This window comes from Juglans regia, chromosome 6 (genome assembly GCF_001411555.2).
Source record: "Juglans regia cultivar Chandler chromosome 6, Walnut 2.0, whole genome shotgun sequence".
In the NCBI taxonomy this organism is placed as follows: domain Eukaryota; kingdom Viridiplantae; phylum Streptophyta; class Magnoliopsida; order Fagales; family Juglandaceae; genus Juglans; species Juglans regia.
In genome coordinates this window covers 35,841,988-35,865,396 of record NC_049906.1, presented here as the reverse complement: position 1 = coordinate 35,865,396, position 23,409 = coordinate 35,841,988, and the positions used below count along the sequence as shown (strand labels likewise).

Sequence of the window (23,409 nt, the reverse complement as noted above, 5' to 3'; positions counted from 1 at the left end):
ATCGAAATTATGTAGGCTGTGAACTGACATGAAAAGTAATATACATACATACATGCAGAAAATCTCACCTGAAACTGCCTGAAATAGTTGGGTTGCCCTGCTTTCTTGATACCTGAAACTACCCGAATTGTGGCTCAGTATCATGAATACTCAATTCGTATTTACCTGGTTTGCTTTCTCCGAAATTAAAAAGAATCCTCAGTCTTACATTGGTAATGATTTGGAAAGAAATGCATGTACGTAGTTAGAATTTCTTATACAAATTGGCCATATCATTGGCAAAAACAATCATAAAGAGATCTTACAGGGTAATACATGCCTTTGCCAGATTAGACAAAAAGTACAAAACTCAGTGGAAAAGCAAAAGCAAAACCATACATGTGGCATTCAATACTGTTAGAAGATCTTCAACAGCTGACTCAATCAACAAAGATGGAGGCTTGATCTCTGCCTCCAATTCAGCCTCAGATGGAGAGAATGCAAATCATGCACAGCTGTCCAAGAAGACCACGAATCTCTAAGTTTGGAAAGACAGCAACACACTAGACAGTTGACAATGCCTCTGCCTCTATTTCTTTGTTTCCATATAAAAGTTTATTCTTTCCTTTCATATACATTGTAATCTTTTACATTTATTGTAATTTCCTTTTATTCTTATAATCCCATCTATCATGGGAACATCTGTATATAAACAGCAATGCTGTTCTTGTAAAAATAATCCTTTTGAGCAATACAATTCAGTTACCCTCTAGTCTATTTTTGCATGGTATCAGAGCCCCTCTGGGGTTAACACATTTTCTTGCTTCCTAATTTCTACCTCATCATGTCGAATTCTGGTCATTCACTACCAAGCATCACTCATTTTATCTCTATTAAACTAGATGGTAACAACTATTTGAACTGGGTATCACAGTTTTTACCTGTGTTACGTAGTCATGATCTCATGGGCATTGTTGATGGCACTGAGCCATGTCCACCAAAGTTTCTTGCTGATGCTTCAGGAAACTTGACAACTGAGATCAATCCATCCTTTTTATCATGGCAAAAGAAGGATCAATGCCTTCTTAGTTGGTTCAATACCACCCTGTCAGACAGTGTGTTGTCATCTGTCTATGGCTTACACACTTCTAGACAAGTGTGGACCTCCTTGGCAACAAGATTTGCCTCACAATCTAGGTCCAGAGTAGCCTATCTAAAAAGACAACTTCAGTCCTTGAGCCAGGGATCACAAACCTGTACTCAATACCTAGGACAAGCCAAAATCCTTGCTGATCAACTTACTGCAGCAGGTAAGGCAGTTGATGATGATGATCTTATCTCCTATATCTTGGGAGGACTCAATCCCAATTACACTGCCTTTATCACATCATTTCATTTTGCCACCCGAGAGTCTGTTATGTCTTTTGAAGATTTTCAAGCTGAGCTTTTGAACCATGAGATTCTCATTGGAAATCAACAACACCAACAAACAAATGAGTCAGGTAATTTTGCTCTTTACTCACAAAAGTCCAAAACTTTCAATTATAAAGGAAAGAATTCTGGACAACAAAGGCAAAATTTTCACTCTAAGAAACCAGAAGGGACTAGATTCAAAAGTGAAACAAATCAGAGGAGTGAAACAAATCAGAGGGTTCCTTGTCAAATCTGTGGGAAGATTGGACATCAAGCACTCGACTGTTACCATAGGATGAACTATTCCTATCAAGGGAGGCATCCTCCTTCTCAGCTGGCTGCAATGGCTGCAAGAATGAACTCGGCTGAACCTGAAGAACAATCTTGGTTTGCTGACAGTGGGGCAAATAATCATGTCACTGCAGATTTGGACAACCTTACACTTCAAGAACAATTCAAGGGTGATGAAGAAGTTGCTGTTGGCAATGGTTCAGGTTTATCTATCCTAAACACTGGTTCCTCAACCCTTTTTCATTCTCAAAAACCTTTCAAGTTCAAAAATATTCTTCACTGTCCTAATGCTGCAGCAAACTTACTCTCTATTCAGAAATTTTGTGTTGATAATGACTGTTGGTTTAAGCTAACTGACACTCATTTTTTTGTGAAGGACAACCTCACAGGGCAGATCCTTATGCAAGGACCAAGTAGAGATGGCCTTTACCCAATTAATCTCTCCAAGTCCACCAATAAAGTCAAGAAGTTCACCAGCTTTCTTGGAATAACAGCAACTGCCACTGTTTGGCATCGTAGACTAGGACATCCTGCTTCCCTTGTCTTAGATAAAGTCAGAAAATATGCTCACATTCCTATTAGTCAGTCCACTAAACAGTTAATCTTGTGTGAGGCATGTCAATTGGCTAAGGCCAAAACTCTTCCTTTTTCAGATTCTATGAATGTAACCAATGAACCTTTGGAAATAATACATTCTGATCTATGGACTTCTCCTATATTGTCTACAACTGGTTTTAAATACTATGTTGTTTTTATTGACAATTTCTCTAGGTTTACTTGGATTTATCCTCTCAAGACAAAATCTGAAACTTTTGAGTGTTTTGTGAAGTTTAAATGCCTGGCTGAAAACCTATTGTCTAAGAAAATTAAATCCTTTCAATCTGATGGTGGAGGTGAATTTCTTTCTACTCAATTTAAACAATTCCTCACTGCAAATGGCATCCACCATCGCATATCATGTCCCTATACTGCACAGCAAAATGGCCTTGCTGAAAGGAAACACAAGCACATAGTTGAGATGGGTCTTGCTCTTCTAGCACAGTCCAAATTGCCAAATACTTATTGGGTAGATGCTTTCAATACCTCAGTGTATCTCATAAACAGATTGCCAAGTCTTGTGTTAAACAATACTTGTCCCTACACCAAGCTACTCAACAAAGCTCCTGTTTATTCCCTGCTCAAAGTATTTGGCTGTGCTTGTTATCCCCTTCTCAAACCCTACAACACTCATAAGCTCATGTTCAGGTCCAAAAAGTGCATTTTCATAGGGTATTGTTCAAACTATCGAGGATATAGATGTCTTGATCCCATGACAGGAAAACTTTTTATCAGCAGAAATGTCATCTTTGATGAGCATTCTTTCCCTGCTCAAGATTGGAAACCATCTCTACAAAAGTCTTCTGCAAAAGATCTTCCTCAACAGGTTAGTACTTTACATTCAAATGATGTTATCTTACCTATTTACCACATTGCATCAACACAAGGTTCTGAAAATCCTCTCACTGTTTCATTACCTACTGAACCACAAATGCCTTCCACTTCCAATTCTCTTACAGAACCACCTCAATTCGAGGAACCAGTGGTATCCACAGCATGTTCCATACCTGAAACATGTGAAGCAGAAGTCACAGCAATCCCTATTGCAGCAGACACTACTGCAACCCTTATTGAACCCACTGTTGTTGCAACACATCCTATGACTACCAGGTCCATGGATGGCTCTAGGAAAGCTAAAACATTCTCTAATTACAAGGTCTATTCCTCTACCAAACATCCTCTCATGGCCTTGAACTCTGTGACATCCAACACCAATCTACCCATAACACCTCATCTTTATTCACAAGCCATCAAGTCCCCTCACTGGATTCAAGCCATGCAAGAGGAGTTTAATGCTCTTTTGTCCAATCACACGTGGACCTTGTGTCCAAGACCTACTACCAAGAATGTTATTCACAATAAGTGGGTTTTCAAAATTAAACAGAAAGCTGATGGCTCCTTAGACAGGTTCAAGGCTAGACTTGTAGCCAAAGGGTATGAACAAAAAGATGGAATTGACTACACTGAAACATTCAGTCCAGTAGTCAAGGTTTCAACCATCAGAACTATCTTAGCCATTGCTGTCCATTATAATTGGCCCTTGAGACAACTTGATGTCTCCAATGCTTTCCTCCATGGCACTCTTGAAGATGAAGTTTACATGGAACAGCCAGCTGGTTTTAAAGATCAAAGACACCCTCATTATGTTTGCAAGTTGCACAAGTCCATCTATGGTCTTAAACAGGCCCCTCGTGCTTGGTTCAACAAGCTTGCCACCACTTTGATTGCTCTTGGTTTCCAAGAATCTAAAGTGGATTATTCCCTCTTTGTTTATCATTGTTCTGACATACATATGTTTTTGTTAGTGTATGTAGATGATATAATTCTCACAGGAAATAATGTTGCAGCAATGACAAATCTGATCCACTGTCTTAAGCAGCATTTTGCAATGAAAGACCTTGGCTCTCTCAGTTTCTTTCTTGGAATACATGCTCAAAATCTGACTAATGGCATGCTGCTATCCCAATCCAAGTACACACTGGATCTTCTATCTCGATTCAAGATGACAGATGCAAAACCAGCAAAAACACCTCTTCCAGCAGGTTCTCAGCTATCTAAGCATCATGGTGATCCCTTGCAAAATGCTACTGAATACAGACAACTTGTTGGGGCCTTGCAATATCTCACTCTAACAAGACCAGACATAAGTTACACAGTCAACCAGCTATGTCAGTTTATGCACGATCCCACAACTGCCCACTGGACAGCAGCCAAGAGGGTATTAAGATACCTCAAAGGCAGGCTCAATCATGGATTGTTATTTACCAAAGGCTCACTCACTCTTAATGCCTACAGTGACTCAGATTGGGCTGGGAATCCAGATGACAGAAGGTCCACAACTGGCTATGCCATATACCTAGGCCCTTGTTTAATTAGCTGGAGTGCTAAGAAGCAATCTGTGGTTTCTAAATCCAGTACAGAAGCTGAATACCGATCCCTTGCACTCACCACAGCTGAGTTATATTGGCTCAGAATGCTTTTGAAGGAACTTCACGTACCTATAGCTACAGCCCCTACTCTTTGGTGTGACAACTTAGGGGCCCTATCCTTGGCAACCAATCCAGTGTTTCATGCAAGGACTAAACACATAGAAGTAGACTACCATTTCATTCGAGAAAAGGTTGTCAACAAAGACATTACAACCATGTATCTCTCTACACTTGATCAAGTGGCTGACATATTTACTAAGGGACTTACTTCAGCAAGGTTCCTACTACTAAGAGACAAGCTGAGAGTGACTACCTCACCCATCAGCTTGCAGGGGGATGTTAGAAGATCTTCAACAGCTGACTCAATCAACAAAGATGGAGGCTTGATCTCTGCCTCCAATTCAGCCTCAGATGGAGAGAATGCAAATCATGCACAGCTGTCCAAGAAGACCACGAATCTCTAAGTTTGGAAAGACAGCAACACACTAGACAGTTGACAATGCCTCTGCCTCTATTTCTTTGTTTCCATATAAAAGTTTATTCTTTCCTTTCATATACATTGTAATCTTTTACATTTATTGTAATTTCCTTTTATTCTTATAATCCCATCTATCATGGGAACATCTGTATATAAACAGCAATGCTGTTCTTGTAAAAATAATCCTTTTGAGCAATACAATTCAGTTACCCTCTAGTCTATTTTTGCAAATACTTGGGTTGCCCTGCACAAACTTGTTCTCAGTCAAATGCTGGATGAAGCTCTGTGTCATTGTAGCATCAATAGTGGGTGGTAAGGCTCCAATGCTGCAAACATGGAAAAGCCCAAAAGAAAATTACCAGACAAAAGGCAAACGTACGGCCCCAACTTCATACATTACACACATTCGCTCTGATTCAATCTCTCATGCGTATGCGTCTCTCTCTCCATATACAGTTTGGTTGTTGAGACAACAGAGGAATAGAAAACAAAAATTAAAGAATACCAATTTAAGTGCAAAAAAGAATACCAAATGAGCTATTTTCGCAAAGGGAAAATATTCACTGCAGCCTAACATCTTGAAGGAAAAAAAAAAAAATTGTGAAGGGAGTGCTACGGCTTCCGGATGGTGCCCAGCATTTCCCCTTTTGGTATTAAAAAATAAAGGGAAAAATATATAATACCCCAAGAGGAGCAAATTAAATATTACTTGAAAACCAAAAGATAAGAGCGAGTGGATGTTGTTATTTTAAGAAGATTGAAAATCCCCTTTCTTGAACCTAGACCTAAGAAGGTTCGTGTGGCCAAATGGATTCAGCCCCCTCAGGATTGGGTTAAGCTTAATAGGGATGTTAGTAGTTTTGGTAACTTGGGCCCCGCAAGAGCAAGGGGTGTCATTCGTGATTAAAGAAGTGTTTTTTAATAATGTTGTTTATTTTATTTTTTAATTATTTAAGAGTATAAAACAATGTATAAAAAAAACAATTTGACGTTATCGGTGAAATCGCTCCCTCTTTGTAATAATATGCTCACATAATATATCGAACGGAGGCTCTATTTGTAAGATTATATCGGTGTGTGCTAAACTAAGCTTCCTTAAACATTCCATTTCAAACTCGATTTCAGGAAAACTTGAGGCTTCTTGGCAAACTGATGAGCTTAGTGCAACGGAGAAACGAGAGATGATCAAGCTTAATAAGGGACCCAACAGAAGCAAAACAAATGAAAAAGAGGTCTTGCAGTTGCAGAGTAAAGCAACAAGCTTGATATCTAAGATTTAAATGCCTTTGCCCAGATTACACAAATGATGCAAAACTCGGACCAAAACCATACATATACTAGCATTGCAGTGTCACAGTCAAACTTAGCACAAGTACTAAAGCTACTGAAACTGCCTGAAATAGTTAGGTTACCCTGCACTAACTTGTTCTCAGTCAAATGCTGGAGCTAAGTGTCATTATAGCATCAATAGTAACAAATATTTGTGTTTTACGCATGCACGTACTTCCGAATGCTCAAAACCGTATATATGGGTGCTACTTGACTTACCATCAAAAATAAAATATAATAAAATATCATTGGCAAAAATAAATAATGATAATGAGATCTTATGGGTAACACTTGCCTTTGCAAGATTACACAAATAGTGCAAACGTCAGAGCAAAACCAAAACCAAAACCAAAACCATTCAATAGTTGGGTGGTAAGGCTCCAATGCTGCAAACATGGAAAAGCCCAAAAGAATATTACCAGTCAAAAGGCAAAAGTACAGTCCAAACTTTATTCATTACATACATTCATTGCTCTGATTCAATCTCCATACATAGTTTGTTTGCTGAGACAACAGGGGAATATAAAACAAAAATTGAAGATTCCGCCTAAACAACCATCTTCACGCAGGATACCTGGATGATTTTTCACTCTCTCTTCATGCTTTTCTATTATATGGCTGGAAGAATACCAAGTTTGAAGTGCAAAAAGGAATACCCAATGAAGCTATGTTTTTATTGGGGCCTAAAACAGGGCAATGTCTCAAAAACAGCACAGAGATGCAAGTTATTTTGGTACCGATACATTGTGAAGCTTCGAAGAAGCACCATGGCATCGACTATGAAATGGCTATAACTAAAATCATCATCCTAGAAACGAAATTAAATGTACAAAGAGAAAAGATTGTATATGTATTCTAGACAGAGCAATACTGTCAACACCAGGGCCTTTTTGTTTATTGGAAATCTAGAAAGAAATGGAAAAAATTATAATAGGTAGAGAGGAAGAAAATATTACTTGAAAATCAAAGGAAGAGGGGTGACTTACTTCATCCATTTTTCTTTTTTTATTTGCTCTCCTTTCATTCTTGTATACCACTTTGGCTATGTAACTTTTATAAAACGGCAGTATCCCATCAGAAGAACGATGGAGATCAAATTGAACTAAAAAAAAAACCTTTAGCTTAAAAGATTGGAAATTGGAATACCGCACCCATACATCATATCCAGTCCAATTTTCCATTTTGAACCAATCCAAATTAACCAATTCCACCCCTTCAATACAGCATACATGATCTTATAAAAAAAAAAAAATACAGCATACATGATTTGAGTCGTCACTGGTCATGAGCAGGTTGTGTATGAAATCACATGGAAATCACATTGAAAAAGATGATCATGAAAATCATTCTATGCTATTTCCACGTCTGGAAATTGATAAAGAAGTATCCAAAGTCTAAAATTCCCATACGGTGCAAGTCTATTTAATTAAAAAAGAACAAAAATATTATTAGTACTCAATTCCTATACTCGATACCTGGTTTGATTTCTCCAAAAATAGAAAAGAATACTCGGTGGAAATTCCAGCAATTAGCAAATGACAGTGATTGGTATCAACATGTATGGTCTATGAGAAACGAAGTTTATGGGGGAGTTTTTGAAATGCTGTGGTTAGCACTAGAAAATCTCCTTCAAGATCATCTTATCCTGTTTTCTGTTGACTGCTTCAGTGATTACTGGAAGAGTTTCTTCACTCTGATTTGGATGCATTGAGGAGTTGACAGGTTTTGGCAAATATGATGGCCCCCCAGAGTTGTTTCCTCCCACTGCTGCACAAGTGCTTGTATGTTCTCTCACTGCTACATGAAACTTCAATATCTTTTCCCATCTGAATGAAAATTGAACCCAGGTAAGAACTTGAACTAAAGGAATGGACCAGAAACTGATTTCTCTTGTATAATGACATCATTAAGTCTCACCTTGGCACTTCTTTGATGACATCATTAAAATCTTTAATAACTGAGATATATTATTTTGGATTTCCCATCTGATTTCTCTTGTATAATGACATCATTAAGTCTCACCAAAGCATCCTAGACAAGACAGATTATTAAAATCTATAAAAGAAGTCCATATGAGGTAAATCCAAAAATCTATATCTCAGTTTCCAAGTACATATACTCTAGAGAGAGATACCGGATATTGAAGAAATGACAACCTTACTCGAAAGTAAACCACCATTTGAGCAATAATATTCTTTGCATCAATGTGGTTGTGTTTTTTCTCATCCAACATGAGCAATACTCCAATAAGAAATCAATATTGCTTTAAGCAAAGGTCACAGAAGTCAATATGTGAAGGAATATGTTATATCGAGCATCACCAAGTTCATGGGGCATAGAATAGGGCAATGTCAAAAAAAGGACAGAGATGCAAGCTAATTTTGGAAAAATGCCACCGCCGGTTTCTTTCGCCTCTTTTGGTATCTAGAAAGAAACTAAAACAGAAAGAAAAAAGAGAGAACGGACACATTTTAATGGGAAATCCTACCTGCAATCCAAGGTCATCATCAGTGACCAACATGGGCGAGTTGGGATATCATTAATTCATCCATTTTTAAAAGTAGTGCGAGTCGAAATGAAGATCATTTCAAGTCAACATTATTTGGCTGCAGCCTTCATACCCTTAACAAAACCCCAAAATGCCTATTAGATTCCCATAGTGGATCCTTAACTACTCTGTATCAACAAGTTTTAAATCTTCTAAAAGCGAGGAAGTTTAAATTGTTTTTGCAGACAGTGTCCCAGAACCAAAAAGGTCAAATTAATTCTTAAATATCAGAGATTTCATTGCTAGAGTATATATAGCTCTATGATAAAGTCATTATACTAAAATATAAATTGTTATCAACATGGTGTGAAATGGCTTGTTTGGCTGATTGTTCTATTTGATATGGGTTTGGATTAATTTTCAAAATGCTTTAGTCTATGCTTGGGATGGTTGGTTGGAGTATAGGCCAAGCCACATGGTCTATACTCCTACCAACTGTCCCGTTTCTCCAACAGTAGGCATAAGCAGAGACGCCTCTTGTTTTCGTAGATGACAATATACCACAAAGATAGAACTTTAAATTAAAATGATCAATTAATTGGTCCCACAGCAATTGGCTTTACTCTGTTTTAGCACAGATGCTTGTTGGAAAAGATGATCATGAAAATCATTCCGTGCTATTCCCACGTCTGGAAATTGATAAAGAAGTATCCAAACTCTAAAATTCCCATACGGTGCAAGTTTATTTAATTAAAAAAGAACAAAAATATTATGAGTACTCAATTCCTATATTCAATACCTGGTTTGATTTCTCCAAAAATATAAAAGAATACTCATAATCTTATCAACAGCAAACTTGAGAAACCTATATGTGGGGGGAGGTTACTCTTGGACAGGTGACCTCGTCTCTTTTTTTTTTTTTATAAAGAAAAAAAAAATTGAATACAATGTGATGCTTTAAACAAGCACCATGGAATCGACTATGAAATGGCTATAACTAAATCATCATCCAAGATTCAAAATTAAATGTACAAAATGAAAAAGAAAGGGAAAAAAATATAATACTCAAAGAGGAGGAAATCAAATATTACTTGAAAATCAAAAGAGCAGGGGTGACTTACTTTCTTCATCCATTTTTTTTGCTCTCATTTCATTCTTGTATACCACTTTGGCTCTGCAACTTTTATAAAACGGCACCTTCCTCTCATAGAAACTATCAAATTGAACTCGCAAATTGTCCAAAACCTTTAGTTCAAAAGATTGTAAATTGGAGTACCCCTCCCATACAACATATCCAGGCGTATTTTCCGTTGCACTGTCCAAATCCATATTAACCAATAGTACTCCTTCTTTAATACAGCATACATGATTTGAGCCGTTAGTGGTTATCTTAGCACTACAACCAATATATTTCCTCCAGCTTTCAGCATCTTGCAAAAACATTACCTGATATAATACAATTCCGCTTATATCCTCCAAATAGTGTGGCCCCTCAATATCTAATACCCACTCTTCTTCTCCCCTCTGTCTGCCATCATCATTATCTTTTAAAAACTCATGAACATAACTCAACCACTCTGGAATCTGATATTCTGGAAACAAAGTAGCATCATATTCATAGAATCCCTGTTAAACGTTAAATATCATCATCAATTTAATTTAATTTAATTTAAGCAATACATGCATACCATTAAAAATCAGATCACACATACATACATACATACCTTCCACAATAATGGATTTTGCACTTTATCATTCCATATATTCACATGCATTTTGTCGCAACCGGACAACTCAATTCTTTGTAGCGATCTGATGTGGCTTCCATTGAATTCCAATATTTTTGATACTTCCGAAAATCTCTCTAATGACTTGCATCCACTAACATTTACGTGTCTTATATTTGGTGGAAGCTCTATTAATTCTTCAAGTTTCTCACATTTCCACATGGAAAGACCCTGAAGTCCAACGAGGTTCCCTATGGATAAAGGTAGTTCTTCTATTGCGGCATTCTTTAGATTTAATTGACTTAAATATTCCATTTTACACTCGATTTCAGGAAGATAACGAAGGCTTGAGCAATCATCAAAATTAAGCCAATGTAAAGATCTCAAATTGAGGCTTCTTGGAAGGATTTGGAGTTTAGAGCATCCTCCAAAATCCAACGTAGAAAGATTTTCCAAAGATCCAACGGAATCATGCACCTCAACTAGTCTTGTACAATATATGACACTCAATTCCTTCAAATTTGAGATGCTCGAAAGATCCGGAATCTTTTCAAAGAATTCACAATGATTGAAATTCATAGTAGTCAAATTCTGTAAAAGAAAAAGAGGAAAAGTTTTTAATGGACTTTACTACATAATTCAAAGAATAAAAAAAAAAAGTCGTTGATGATGATTATAATTGTGTACGTACCTTGGGCTTGAATCCATCCCCTAACTCCTTGATCAGGCTATCACGCATTCTCAAAATAATGAGTTTCTTTCCTCTGAAATTACGTGGCAAAAACTCTCCCGGATATTGAGGCCAATCAAGTACTCTTAACTTCTCTGAGAGATAATTGGGTCCACAAGAAAAGCGTGCATTACGATTTATAAAGATTCTAAGTCTTTTCATATGTCGAAATGCTTCCGGATGCAAGCTTATCATCTCCTCCTCGCCTTCAGGTAAATCTAATACTATGCCTTCAATTTCGTTTGGTCCCTGATATAAGTGCATGAAGATATTTTATGAAAAATATACTTATCGAATGCTGAAAACTCCAATACTAAAATATAAAAGATTATCCTTTTACGAAAAATAATACTCCATACTTATCAATTAATATTACTCTGCTAAAATCTCCAATACTAAATAGACAGCATGCTAAACTATAAAATATAACTTCCAATAAAACAAACGCTAGCTTGAATATTTGGAACCAAAACAGGACATGAGTTTTTTTCCATGAAAATTGGATGGCATAGATTGCAAAGGACATTCACCCAAATCAAGCAAGCTAACTCATTAGAAAGGTAATTAGGCCCTCCAGTTAAACATGCATTGCGATTTATAAATATTCTGAGTCTATTCATCTTCATGAATGCTTTGGAACCTAAGCATATCAAGTCTCGTTCTGGCAAATCTATCAATATCCCTTCAATTTCGTTTGTTACCTAGTGCAACAACATATACAACATGTATTAGCAAATTAACTCACATCTAGACTGTACGTCTTTTTACCTTGCTTTTCTGCTAATATTTTCCAAATTGAGTAATTTTTTCTAATATTTGAGTTTCCAAAAGCAATTAATCACATTCAAAATATCAAAAAATAATGTCTCTTCAAAATCTGCATATCATTGAAAACTGTTCATAAATGGAAATGGAAGATGCTCATAAAAAAAGTAAAATTTCCTTTTTTCTTCATTTACTCTCTTACCGTATTTTCTTCTAGTACAGAACGAACATCTTCATGAAACCATAACCTGCTACGTTTGCCAGGTTCTTTAGGTGATTCTTGTCGAACAATTTCTCTACCCATATCTTGTAGCAAGTCATGCATCCACAATTTTCCATGCTCATCAACACTTATGAGACACTTCTCCATAAGCCTTGGAATACCATCATCTGGAAAGAAATGACAACTATCTAATACTTTGATGACATAATCTACATCCTCTGTTTTGAAGAAACAAGCAATATCAAGGAAAATATCCTTCTCATTATCATTCAATCCATCATAACTTGTTCTAAGTATCATTTGAATATCTTTGTTAGGAATTCTCTTGAGCTTATCCAATGCACATTTCCATTGATGTATGCTTCTACCTTTTAGATCTGAACCTAGAACCGTTAAAGCTAGTGGAAGACCCCCTGCATATCGTACTGCATCTTCTGTTAGTTCCGCATAATCATCAATAGGCTTTTCTCTCTTGAAGGCATGTAAACAAAAGAGTTGAAGAGCTTTGTCGTGATCCAACTCATTCATCTTGTAAGTTGAATCAACTCCATGACTAGTCAATAAATTTTGATCTCTTGTTGTTATGATGATTCTACTTCCTAAACCAAACCAATCATGATCTCCAGCTAGATTTTCTAATTGGACCAACTTATCCACATCGTCAAGAATCAGTAGAATCTTTTTAGAGCAAAGCCTATGCTTTATCACATTGATTCCCCTATCAACACTACCAACTTTGAAATTCTTAGAGTCTCCTGCTAAGATCTCATAAAGAAGTGTCTCCTGCAGGTGCATTAGACCACCCTCTCGATTTGAAGTTTCTCGAATATTTGAAAGAAAACATCTAGCTTCAAACTGATAAGCAATTGAGTTGTAGATTGCTTTGGTGATGGTTGTCTTTCCAATTCCACCAACTCCAAGGATCCCTATCATGCGTTTGTCATTCATCCCAATACTTAGAAGCAAATTAATATCTTTTATATGAGACTCTATTCCGACTGGATACTTGGCAACGCTTAAGTATATATGATTTACTATTCTCGAAACCTCTTCAACAATTTCGTTGATGAATTCAGATTCGTTCCTACCAATAGAGAAGATCATAAGAAACAATCAATGAGATGGACTCTTCAAATGAAAAGAGACAGTAACATAACATACAAATAAATATAGTGAAATTGCTAATATATATATATATATATAAGGTATTTCGTCATCTACTGCAAAAAAAAAAGAAAAAGAAGAGTTTAATTCTGAAGTCACACGATGATCATTACATTAGAATTAAGTAGTACCTGTTCCCTAAATGAAACCCAGACAAGTTGGCCACCTCTTCGAGTGTTTCCTTCCACCTCCGCACCTTCATGTCATCATTAAACCTATGTTGATGTTTTGCAAATGCTTCACCAAAACTCTTTCTTTGATGTCGTACTTCTGATGGATCTACGTTGTAAAACACAGGAAGAATGATTTGTTGCCTTGTTTTATTACAATCAAGGATCTTCATCAGCTCGTCTAAGCACCATGTGGATGATGCATAGTTTTGAGAGAGTATAATGATCGCAATTCTCGATTCTTCAATAGCTTTGAGAAGTGCCTGTGAAATTTCCTTTCCTCTTCTAAGTTCATAGTCTATGTAAGTGTTGATTCCCTTTCGATCTAGAGCATTATATAGATGGGCAGTAAAATTATTGCGAGTATCTTCACCTCTAAAACTCAAGAATACATCGTATGCCCAGCGGTCGGTGAAAGAAAAAAAGGAAGAAGAAGAAGAAGCAGCTCCTTGCAAGGCCATGGAAGAAGTAACGTAGTATTCACGCAATTAAGCCTGATTACAACTCAGCAGTACTTCCGATTCTCTAATGCATGATGTTGTTAACACGCAGTGGTAAAACAAAAGATCATGAGAAGGTTGTGTACGAAATGTCATGGAAATCTAGTGAGACAGCAGGTCATGGAAAAGAGGTTTTGTGAATACAATGGGAGCATTTATTTCTGCTGGGGCCTGAGTGGATTGAAATGAGTAGGGATATTAGTTATTTTCATTTTATTAATTGCTGCTTAATCACAATTCAATGTATGTTTTCATTTCGTTGGCCCATTGCCGTCCTTAAAGTAATCACTTTGGTCTCAAAGCAAGTTGATACTTTTTGAAAAAAAAAAAAGATGTTCAATTCGGTCCATTGATTTTTATTAGATGATGACTTTGATGTAAAAGATAAGAAGAGTATCTCACAAAGATAGAACTTTTAACTTTCAAAGTTGTTTAGAATGATCAAGTTGGTCCCACAGCGATTGACTTTACTCTGTTTTAGCACATATGCTTGTTGAAAAAGATGATCATGAAAATCATTCTTTGCCATACCCACGTCTGGAAATTGATAAAGAAGTAACCAAAGTCTACAAAAATATTCATCATCCTGTTCGCACATTGCACCTTATGACCGACACTGACTGTTAAATAGCACAATCGCCCAATTTTTTAGTTTTTCGTCTCATTTTTAACTCCTTAAACATATGGTTGCTGATTTCTGTCTTTCTTCTATTCTGCACAAACATATCTAAGTTAATTCTTATGATTAATATTTTTTTTATCTAGTCTTTATTTTTATAGGAACTTGGTTTTAGGACTTTGTCATTTTATCCATCTAATACAGTGAGAACCTTCCCTTCGGTTGTTCCAAGTGAATTTATTCCTTCGATGCCCCATATCCCTAAGAGAACACACATCAACCACCTCCCTAAATGCAGAAAGTTGACACTCGGGTCTAGGTCGACCTCCCCATTTCTCATGGTGATTCAAGATCTCATTGAAGCACAGTTATAAAGCAGTGTTAGTTAAAGTTCAGGTGCAGCTCTGAGCACATTTTGGTTGGAAACCACCCCCAGAGGCTAGTCTGAAGCTTAATACAGATGGGGCAATGTTCATGGATCTTCAGAAAGCTGGGACTGGTGTTATTTTGAGAGATGAACATGGGCAGGTCTTAATGGCAGCTAGTAAAGTTGAGTTTGAGGTTGAAAATCCAGAAGTAATAGAGCTCCTGGCAGTATTTCGAGGCCTTCAACTGTGTTCCACTATGGGTATTTCTAATATAATTGTTGAGAGTGATTGCTTGCTGTTGATACAATCTCTACAATAAAGTAATATGGTGGACTCTTTTAAAGGCGCTCTATACACTGAAATTTATAAACTTAAGAGTTGTTTCAGCTCTTGTATTTTTAACCATGTGTATAGAGAGGAGAATATGACAGCTCATAAGCTTGCCCGTTATGCATGGAGTGTTGAGAGTATTCAAATGTGGTGAGATTGTATTTTAGACTTTCTTTCTCAAGCCCTTTGACTTGATAAATGTCTGTAATTGTTATCTCTAATGAAGTTAATTCATTTCTTATAAAAAACAATTCTCACGTTTCCTCTCCTCTTTTTGTCAATAAAATTGGATACCATCTCCTTTTTTTTATCCGTGCAAGTCTTCCTTCTATTCGGTACTAACATATATACATAAATTCTTAGGCTCGATGTTCTTTGTTTTTATATGTAGTCTTTAGTTATTTTATAGGAACGACTCCCTCTTTTCATCCATGTAACTGCCAAGTTTCCTCTCTTTGCATAAGGTATTCACCTACCATGAGCACTCAATTTATGAGTTAATGTTACTATAGCTTCGTATGGCATTTGAACCTGTTAAAATGCTGTGTATCATGAGTACTCAATTCCTATACTCGAAACTTGGTTTGATTTCTCCCAAAATAGAAAAGAATCCTCATAATATTATGTATCCACCCATCAGAAAAAAAATATATCATGTTGGTCAATGTTGATATCCAAGAATCTCTTTCCTTTCCAATGGCGATTCCTTTAATCTCATTCGAACGCAGGATCCCATTAATTTCAAATGAATTATTTTTTGAGGTCTCTTTGCAATGGCTAAACCAGTCTGGAACCCTATTTCCAGAAAATATAATGCCACCTAAAGTAACCAATAAACCAAATCATATATATGCATAAAAGAGAGATATAATAAAGAGACAGAAACATGGACAGAGACATACCTGATCATCCAATTAAGGATTTTTTACATGATTCCCTACAAGCATGCATTTTGTTGCAATTAGACAAGTCAAAATCACCACAAGAAAATGCCCTATAAACCTTGAAATTCAATGGTGTTCAAAGTGGAAGTTTACAGCCTTTTGAATTTCCAAATCACACAAATTCTACAAAATACAGAGTCCAAAGACAAAATAAAACCTTGGCATATGGAACTTCCAACATCAACATCATTTATCATTGGTGATGAATTTGTGCCTAGAATGCTAAAACGCAGAAAAACTATAAAATGGAACAAGACCCTGATAGTGATAGCAGAGCAATATTTACCTAAAAACTAGTACAGTTCAACCTATGGAACAAAAGGCAAAAGTACCATCCAATACATTCATTGCTCTAATTCAATCTCCTCATGCTCATCTGTCTCCCCATCCACAGTTTGGTTGCTGATAAAACAGGGGAATAGAAAACAAAAATTGAAGATTCCACCTAAACATTCATCTTCACGCAGCACACCTGGATGATTTTTCACTCTCTCTTCATGCTTTTGTATCATATGGATTCTGAAAGATTTGAAGAACACCGATTTTGAAGTGCAAAAAAGTTTAACTTGGAGGTTGTCTCCCTCTATCTTCAAAGACTCTCCAACAAAGTAGTCCAGCCAGACATATTCTGAACATTGAAAAAAAAAAGATGTTCAATTTGGTCCATTGATTTCCATTAGATGATGACTTTGCTGTAAAAAGACAGAAGAATATCCCACAAAGATACAACTTTAAACTTTCAAAGTTGTTTAAAATGATCAATTAATTGGTCCCACAGCAATTGGCTTTACTCTATTTTAGCACAGATGCTTGTTGAAAAAGATGATCAAGAAAATCATTCTATGCTATTCCGACACTGACTGTTAAATAGCACAATGGCCCAATTATTATTTTAGTTTAGCACAATGGTTCAGTGTTGACGTGGACACTCTATCTTCTGAGTAAGGTATCCTTTCCATCTTCACTTCTCTCTTTATTATTTGAGTCTGCCATTTGTATGATAAATTGATGCTAACTTTAGCATCTGACTGCATAGGCAGGCTCTGTGTTGCTGATTCAGAATAAATATATAACATCACACCGATTTATACCCATCTCTCGATACTTGAAAGATTTCTTTTGATTTTTTTGTCCTAATTGAACAATACCGTTCTCATCTGTGGTCCGTGTATGCCTTGTACCAATGTTTTGACCCCTAAACTGCCTGTTGGCTCGAAATGTTGGCTCAACATAGGTAATTGGGTTCTGTTGCTATTCAAATGGGTCCAATATATGTGTTAAGAAGTAATTTATAAGAGGTTGTAGCCCTTAAGTTACTATCACAGCCCGATCCTTACCGATTCATGGACCCTTGCTTAAGTTCTTATGATTTGTATTGTGGATCTGGTGAACTATAGAACATGTGTAAAATATTGATATGCTACTTTGATTGCAGTAATAAATTTGGACGTGATTCAGACTATCTTTTCCCTTGAATGTGGTATGTGGAGAAACTGTTTATTGTTCATCATCCTTTGCAGGACTCGACCTCATTGGTGAAAGCACAAGAGGAAGTTGACGGAGTTCTACAAGGAAAACCTCCTGCTTATGAAGATATTAAGGATCTAAAGTTCTTGACCCGCTGGATAATTGAGTCACTCCGTCTATATCCACATCCTCCTGTCAGTTGCGTTCTTTCTCTTCCACTTATATCAAAATAATATGAAATAGAAAGAGTATGTGGTAATTCTGCTGACTCAATTTGTTGCTTATTTCACTCTTTCAAATCTTCTAGGTCTTATTAAGAAGAGCTCAAGTTGCTGACGTGCTTCCTGGAGCTTTCAAGGTTAATGCTGGTCAAGACATTATGATTTCTGTATATAATATCCATCATTCCTCACAGGTATCGGCTTATGTTGTTTAAACTTCCCTTTTTATGGTCAAATGTAACTTCTTTTATTGTGCAATTCAGTAATTTAATGCATAATTGAAACGGACCTGAGATGTCTGATTTACTTGTCTTTCCACATTTCTACATTTTGGTACTTATCGGGAAAAAAAAAAAAACCCACATTTTGGCAATCTCGTTGTTATTTTTCTAGGTCTGGGAGAAAGCTGAAGAGTTTGTGCCAGAAAGATTTGACTTAGAAGGCCCAATACCTAACGAAACGAATACAGATTTCAGGTATTGGATTTTTATATCCTTCAGAGATGCCAAAAGAGTTTTATAACTTCAATGCTGTTTTTTACCTTTTCAATCCCATTTACAGAAATGTGTGCTCTTTATTGTACTGATAGCTCAAATGCATCCATTCTTTACTTTTACATCTCCCTTTAACACTGATAGCAAACTTGAGAAACCTAAAGTCAAGAACATTTAGTACGCATTAGTTAAAAAAAGATTGTGTAGTTAATGTTAAATTAGTTTGACCTTCAAAAGATCATGAATTTATGAGTTTTTTTTAGTTACCGTAGCTTGGTATGGTATTTGAACCTGTTAAAATGCTGTGTATCATGACTACTCAATTCCTATACTCCAAAACTAGAAAAGAAACCTTATAATCTTATGTATCCACCCATCAGAAAAAAAATATATGACTAACCTCCAACTTTGCGGGTTCTGGTGCTTGGAGTACCTCAGAAAGCATCCTAACATTCTCGATCTTGAACACTTTCTGCAGTGCTTGGAGTACCTCCAACTTTTCTTTTTTTGTTTGCTCTCACTTTGGCTCTGCAACTTTTATAAAATGGCACCTTCCCCCCATAGAAACGATCAAATTGAACTCGCAAATTGTCCAAAACCTTTAGTTCAAATGATTGTAAATTGGAGTACCCCACCCATACAATATATCCAGGCGTATTTTCCGTTGCTCTGTCCAAATCCATATTAACCAATTGTACTCCTTCTTTAATACAGCATACATGATTTGAGCTGTTACTGGTTATGGTTATCTTAGCATCACAACCAATATCTCTCCTCCAGCTTGAAGCATCTTTAAAAAATATTACGAGATATAATACAACAAAACTTGTACACCATTCGACAATCAATTCCTTCAAATTTGTTAAGGAATGACAATCATTGGAAGTTATAGTTGTCACATTCGGTTAAAAAAGACAACAAAAAAAAAATTATTATGGAAGGAATTTACCACATAGACTCAATAGCCAGAATTGCATATACAAATTGACAGTATCATTAGCAAAAATAATGTAAAAGAGATCTTGCAGAGTAAAGCAACAAGCTTGATATCTAACATTTAAATGCCTTTGCCAGATTACACAAATGCTGCAAAACTCGGACCAAAACCATACATATACTAGCACTGCATGGGTCACATTCAAACTTTGCACAAGTACTAAAGCTACTGAAACTGCCTGAAATAGTTAGGTTACCCTACACTAACTTGTTCTAAATCTGGTCTTACGTACGTTCTCCACATGCCTGGGATCATCTTGAAATTATGCAAATGCTCTTGATATGAATAATCAGCTAGAACCCCTCAGAATAATTTATAGCTAAAACAACTCCAACTGAGATATCATGAGTTTTTGTCGATGGAAATTCCAGCAATTAGCAAATGACAGTGATTGGTATCAACATATATGGTCTATGAGAAACGAAGTTTATGTGGGCGTTTTTGAAATGCTGTGGTTAGCACTAGAAAATCTCCTTCTATGATCATCTTATCCAGTTTTCTGTTGACTGTTTCAGTGATTACTGGAAGAGTTTCTTCACTCTGATTTGGATGCATTGAATGGAGTTGACAGGTTTTGGCAAATATGATGGCCCCCCAGAGTTGTTTCCTCCCACTGCTGCACAAGTGCTTGTATGTTCTCTCACTGCTACATGAAACTTCAATATCTTTTCCCATCTGATTGAAAATTGAACCCAGGTAAGAACTTGAGCTAAAGGAATGGACCAGAAACTGATTTCTCTTGTATAATGACATCATTAAGTCTCACCTTGGCACTTCTTTAATGACATCATTAAAATCTTTAATAACTGAGATATATTATTTTGGATTTCCCATCTGATTTCTCTTGTATAATGACATCATTAAGTCTCACCAAAGCATCCTAGACAAGACAGATTATTAAAAAAATCTATAAAAGAAGTCCATATGAATTAAATCCAAAAATCTATATCTCAGTTTCCAAGTACATATACTCTAGAGAGAGATACCGGATATTGAAGAAATGACAACCTTACTCGAAAGTAAACCACCATTTGGGCAAGAATATTCTTTGCATCAATGTGGTTGTGTTTTTTCTCATCCAACATGAGCAATACTCCAATAACAAGTCAATATTGCTTTAAGCAAAGGTCACAGAAGTCAATATGTGAAGGAATATGTTATATTGAGCATCACCAAGTTCATGGGGCATAGAATAGGGCAATGTAAAAAAAAGGACAGAGATGCAAGCTAATTTTGGAAAATGCCACCGCCGGTTTCTTTCTCCTCTTTTGGTATCTAGAAAGAAACTAAAACAGAAAGAAAAAAGAGAGAAGGGACACATTTTAATGGGAAATCCTACCTGCAATCCAAGGTCATCATCAGTGACCAACATGGGCGAGTTGGGATATCATTAATTCATCCATTTTTAAAAGCAGTGTGAGTCGAAATGAAGATCATTTCAAGTCAACATTATTTGGCTGCAGCCTTCATACCCTTAAGAAAACCCCAAAATGCCTATTAGATTCCCATAGCGGATCCTTAACTACTCTGTATCAACTAGTTTTAAATCTTCTAAAAACGAGGAAGTTTAAATTGTTTTTGCAGACAGTGTCCCAGAACCAAAAAGGTCAAATTAATTCTTAAAGATCAGATTTCATTGCTAGAGTATATATAGCTCTATGGTAAAGTCATTATACTAAAATATAAATTGTTATCAACATGGTGTGAAATGGCTTGTTTTGCTGATTGTTCTGTTTGATATGGCTTTGGATTAATTTTCCAAATGCTTTAGTCTATGCTTGGGATGGTTGGTTGGAGTATAGGCTAAGCCACATGGTCTATACTCCTACCAACCGTCCCGTTTCTCCAACAGTAGGCATAAGCAGAGACGCCTCGTTTGTTTTCGTAGATGAGAATATACCACAAAGATAGAACTTTAAATTAAAATGATCAGTTAATTGGTCCCACAGCAATTGGCTTTACTCTGTTTTAGCACAGATGCTTGTTGGAAAAGATGATCATGAAAATCATTCTGTGCTATTCCCACGTCTGGAAATTGATAAAGAAGTATCCAAACTCTAAAATTCTGATACGGTGCATGTTTATTTAATTAAAAAAGAACAAAAATATTATGAGTACTCAATTCCTATATTCGATACCTGGTTTGATTTCTCCAAAAATATAAAAGAATACTCATAATCTTATCAACAGCAAACTTGAGAAACCTAAAGTCAAGAATTCCTTCCCGACTCTAAAGCAAGTAAGACATCATATTTTTCTGTCAGAAGAATACCAATTTTGAAGTTATAGTTGTCACACTCGGTTAAAAAAGACAAAAAAATTGAAAGGAATTTACCACAGAGACTCAATAGCCAGAAATGCATATACAAAGTGACCGTATCATTAGAAAAAATAATGAAAAAGAGGTCTTGCAGAGTAAGGCAACAAGCTTGATATCTAACATTTAAATGCCTTTGCCAGATTACACAAATGCTGCAAAACTCAGACCAAAACCATACATATACTAGCATTGTATATATGGGTGCTACTTGGCTTACCATAAAAAATAAAATATAATAAAATGTTAAAATGCTGTGTATCTTGACTACTCAATCCCTATACTCCAAAAATAGAAAAGAAACCTTATAATCTTATGTATCCACCCATCAGAAAAAAAAAATATATGACTAACCTCCAACTTTGTGGGTTCTGGTGCTTGGGGTACCTCAGAAAGCATCCTAACATTCTCGATTCTGAACACTTTCTGCAGTATTCCCCCACCCTCTCTCAAAGCCTCAATGCATCCGGCCGCATGCTATCATCATGGCCCTGCATCAATGCATCCGACATACTATCTGAAATTAAATATGATCAGTTGTCACTTGAGAACTTGCTTGAAAGAAATAAACACAATGTACTCTTGGAAACAAAAAGGTTTAGAACTGAGGTAGTGGTTTTTGTTTGTTGTTCTGTGACTTGATTTAATTATGGAGAAGTAGTATGAAGAGTGAAAGATTTGGCAAGCTGAAGACATGGGAGGAGGAGGATAACGAGCATTCTTTGGTTCCATTTGTCTGGAAGGAAGAGACTGAAAGCAAGATTTAAGAAACTTGCCATTAGTAGAAGAGACTGGAAGGATAACGAGCATTCTTTGGTTCCAGTTGAGGTACCATCAGAAAATGTTGTTCAATGTTGAAATCCAAGAATCTCTTTCCTTTCCAATACCAGTGTGGTTATTTTTTCCAAAGAACATGACTAACCACACATATGGTGATTCCTCTAATCTCATTCGAACACAGCTAGCATCCCATTAATTTCATTCGAACACAGGAAACAAAAATTGAAGATTCCACCTAAACATTCATCTTCATGCAGCACACCTGGATGATTTTTCACTCTCTGATCTTCATGCTTTTGTATCATATGGATTCTGAAAGTTTTGAAGAACACCGATTTTGAAGTGCAAAAGAGTTCAACACGTAGGTTGTCTACCTCTATCTTCAAAGATTCTCCAACAAAGTAGCCAAGCAAGACATGTTCTGAACACATTTCATGATCTGAACTGACGGAATTGAATCTGGAATCCTGTTTCCCACAAAGATTATGCCAAATCGATGGTGCTTAGGATGCCCCTGCAATTCGAAAATTATAAATGTTTAATAATATAAGCTAGCAAAATTTGAAGAATACCAATTTTTGTTTTTTTG

General features: G+C 36.3%; 3 protein-coding genes across 4 annotated transcripts in view; 1 reads left to right on the top strand and 2 right to left on the bottom strand.

Moving 5' to 3' along the window:
* LOC108996729 (disease resistance protein RPV1-like) overlaps positions 1 to 23,409 on the bottom strand; it is a 105,872-nt gene that overhangs the window by 49,439 nt on the left and 33,024 nt on the right. The window contains exons 7-11 of one of the 2 annotated variants that reach the window (XR_004801752.1): positions 23,083 to 23,334; positions 22,395 to 22,531; positions 20,490 to 20,603; positions 19,127 to 20,398; positions 16,488 to 17,172 (exon numbers count right to left, since the gene is read on the bottom strand). The exons of the other annotated variant lie outside the window; for it this stretch is intronic. The gene's annotated coding sequence lies outside the window, so the exon portion shown is untranslated. Of the gene's footprint in view, positions 1 to 16,487; positions 17,173 to 19,126; positions 20,399 to 20,489; positions 20,604 to 22,394; positions 22,532 to 23,082; positions 23,335 to 23,409 lie in introns of those variants that run through there. 2 annotated transcript variants of the gene reach the window in all.
* On the bottom strand, positions 10,103 to 14,244 carry LOC118348685 (disease resistance protein RPV1-like). The gene is made up of 5 exons (XM_035690792.1): positions 13,745 to 14,244; positions 12,429 to 13,533; positions 11,423 to 11,710; positions 10,729 to 11,322; positions 10,103 to 10,630 (listed from the first exon to the last, which is right to left on the bottom strand). The coding sequence occupies exons 1-5, from the start codon at positions 14,242 to 14,244 to the stop codon at positions 10,103 to 10,105; spliced, it is 3,015 nt and encodes a 1,004-aa protein (XP_035546685.1).
* On the top strand, positions 15,371 to 18,769 carry LOC109017957 (carotene epsilon-monooxygenase, chloroplastic-like). Its single transcript, XM_035690791.1, has 5 exons — positions 15,371 to 15,496; positions 17,446 to 17,490; positions 18,065 to 18,205; positions 18,319 to 18,426; positions 18,626 to 18,769. The coding sequence occupies exons 1-5, from the start codon at positions 15,371 to 15,373 to the stop codon at positions 18,752 to 18,754; spliced, it is 549 nt and encodes a 182-aa protein (XP_035546684.1). The 3' UTR covers positions 18,755 to 18,769.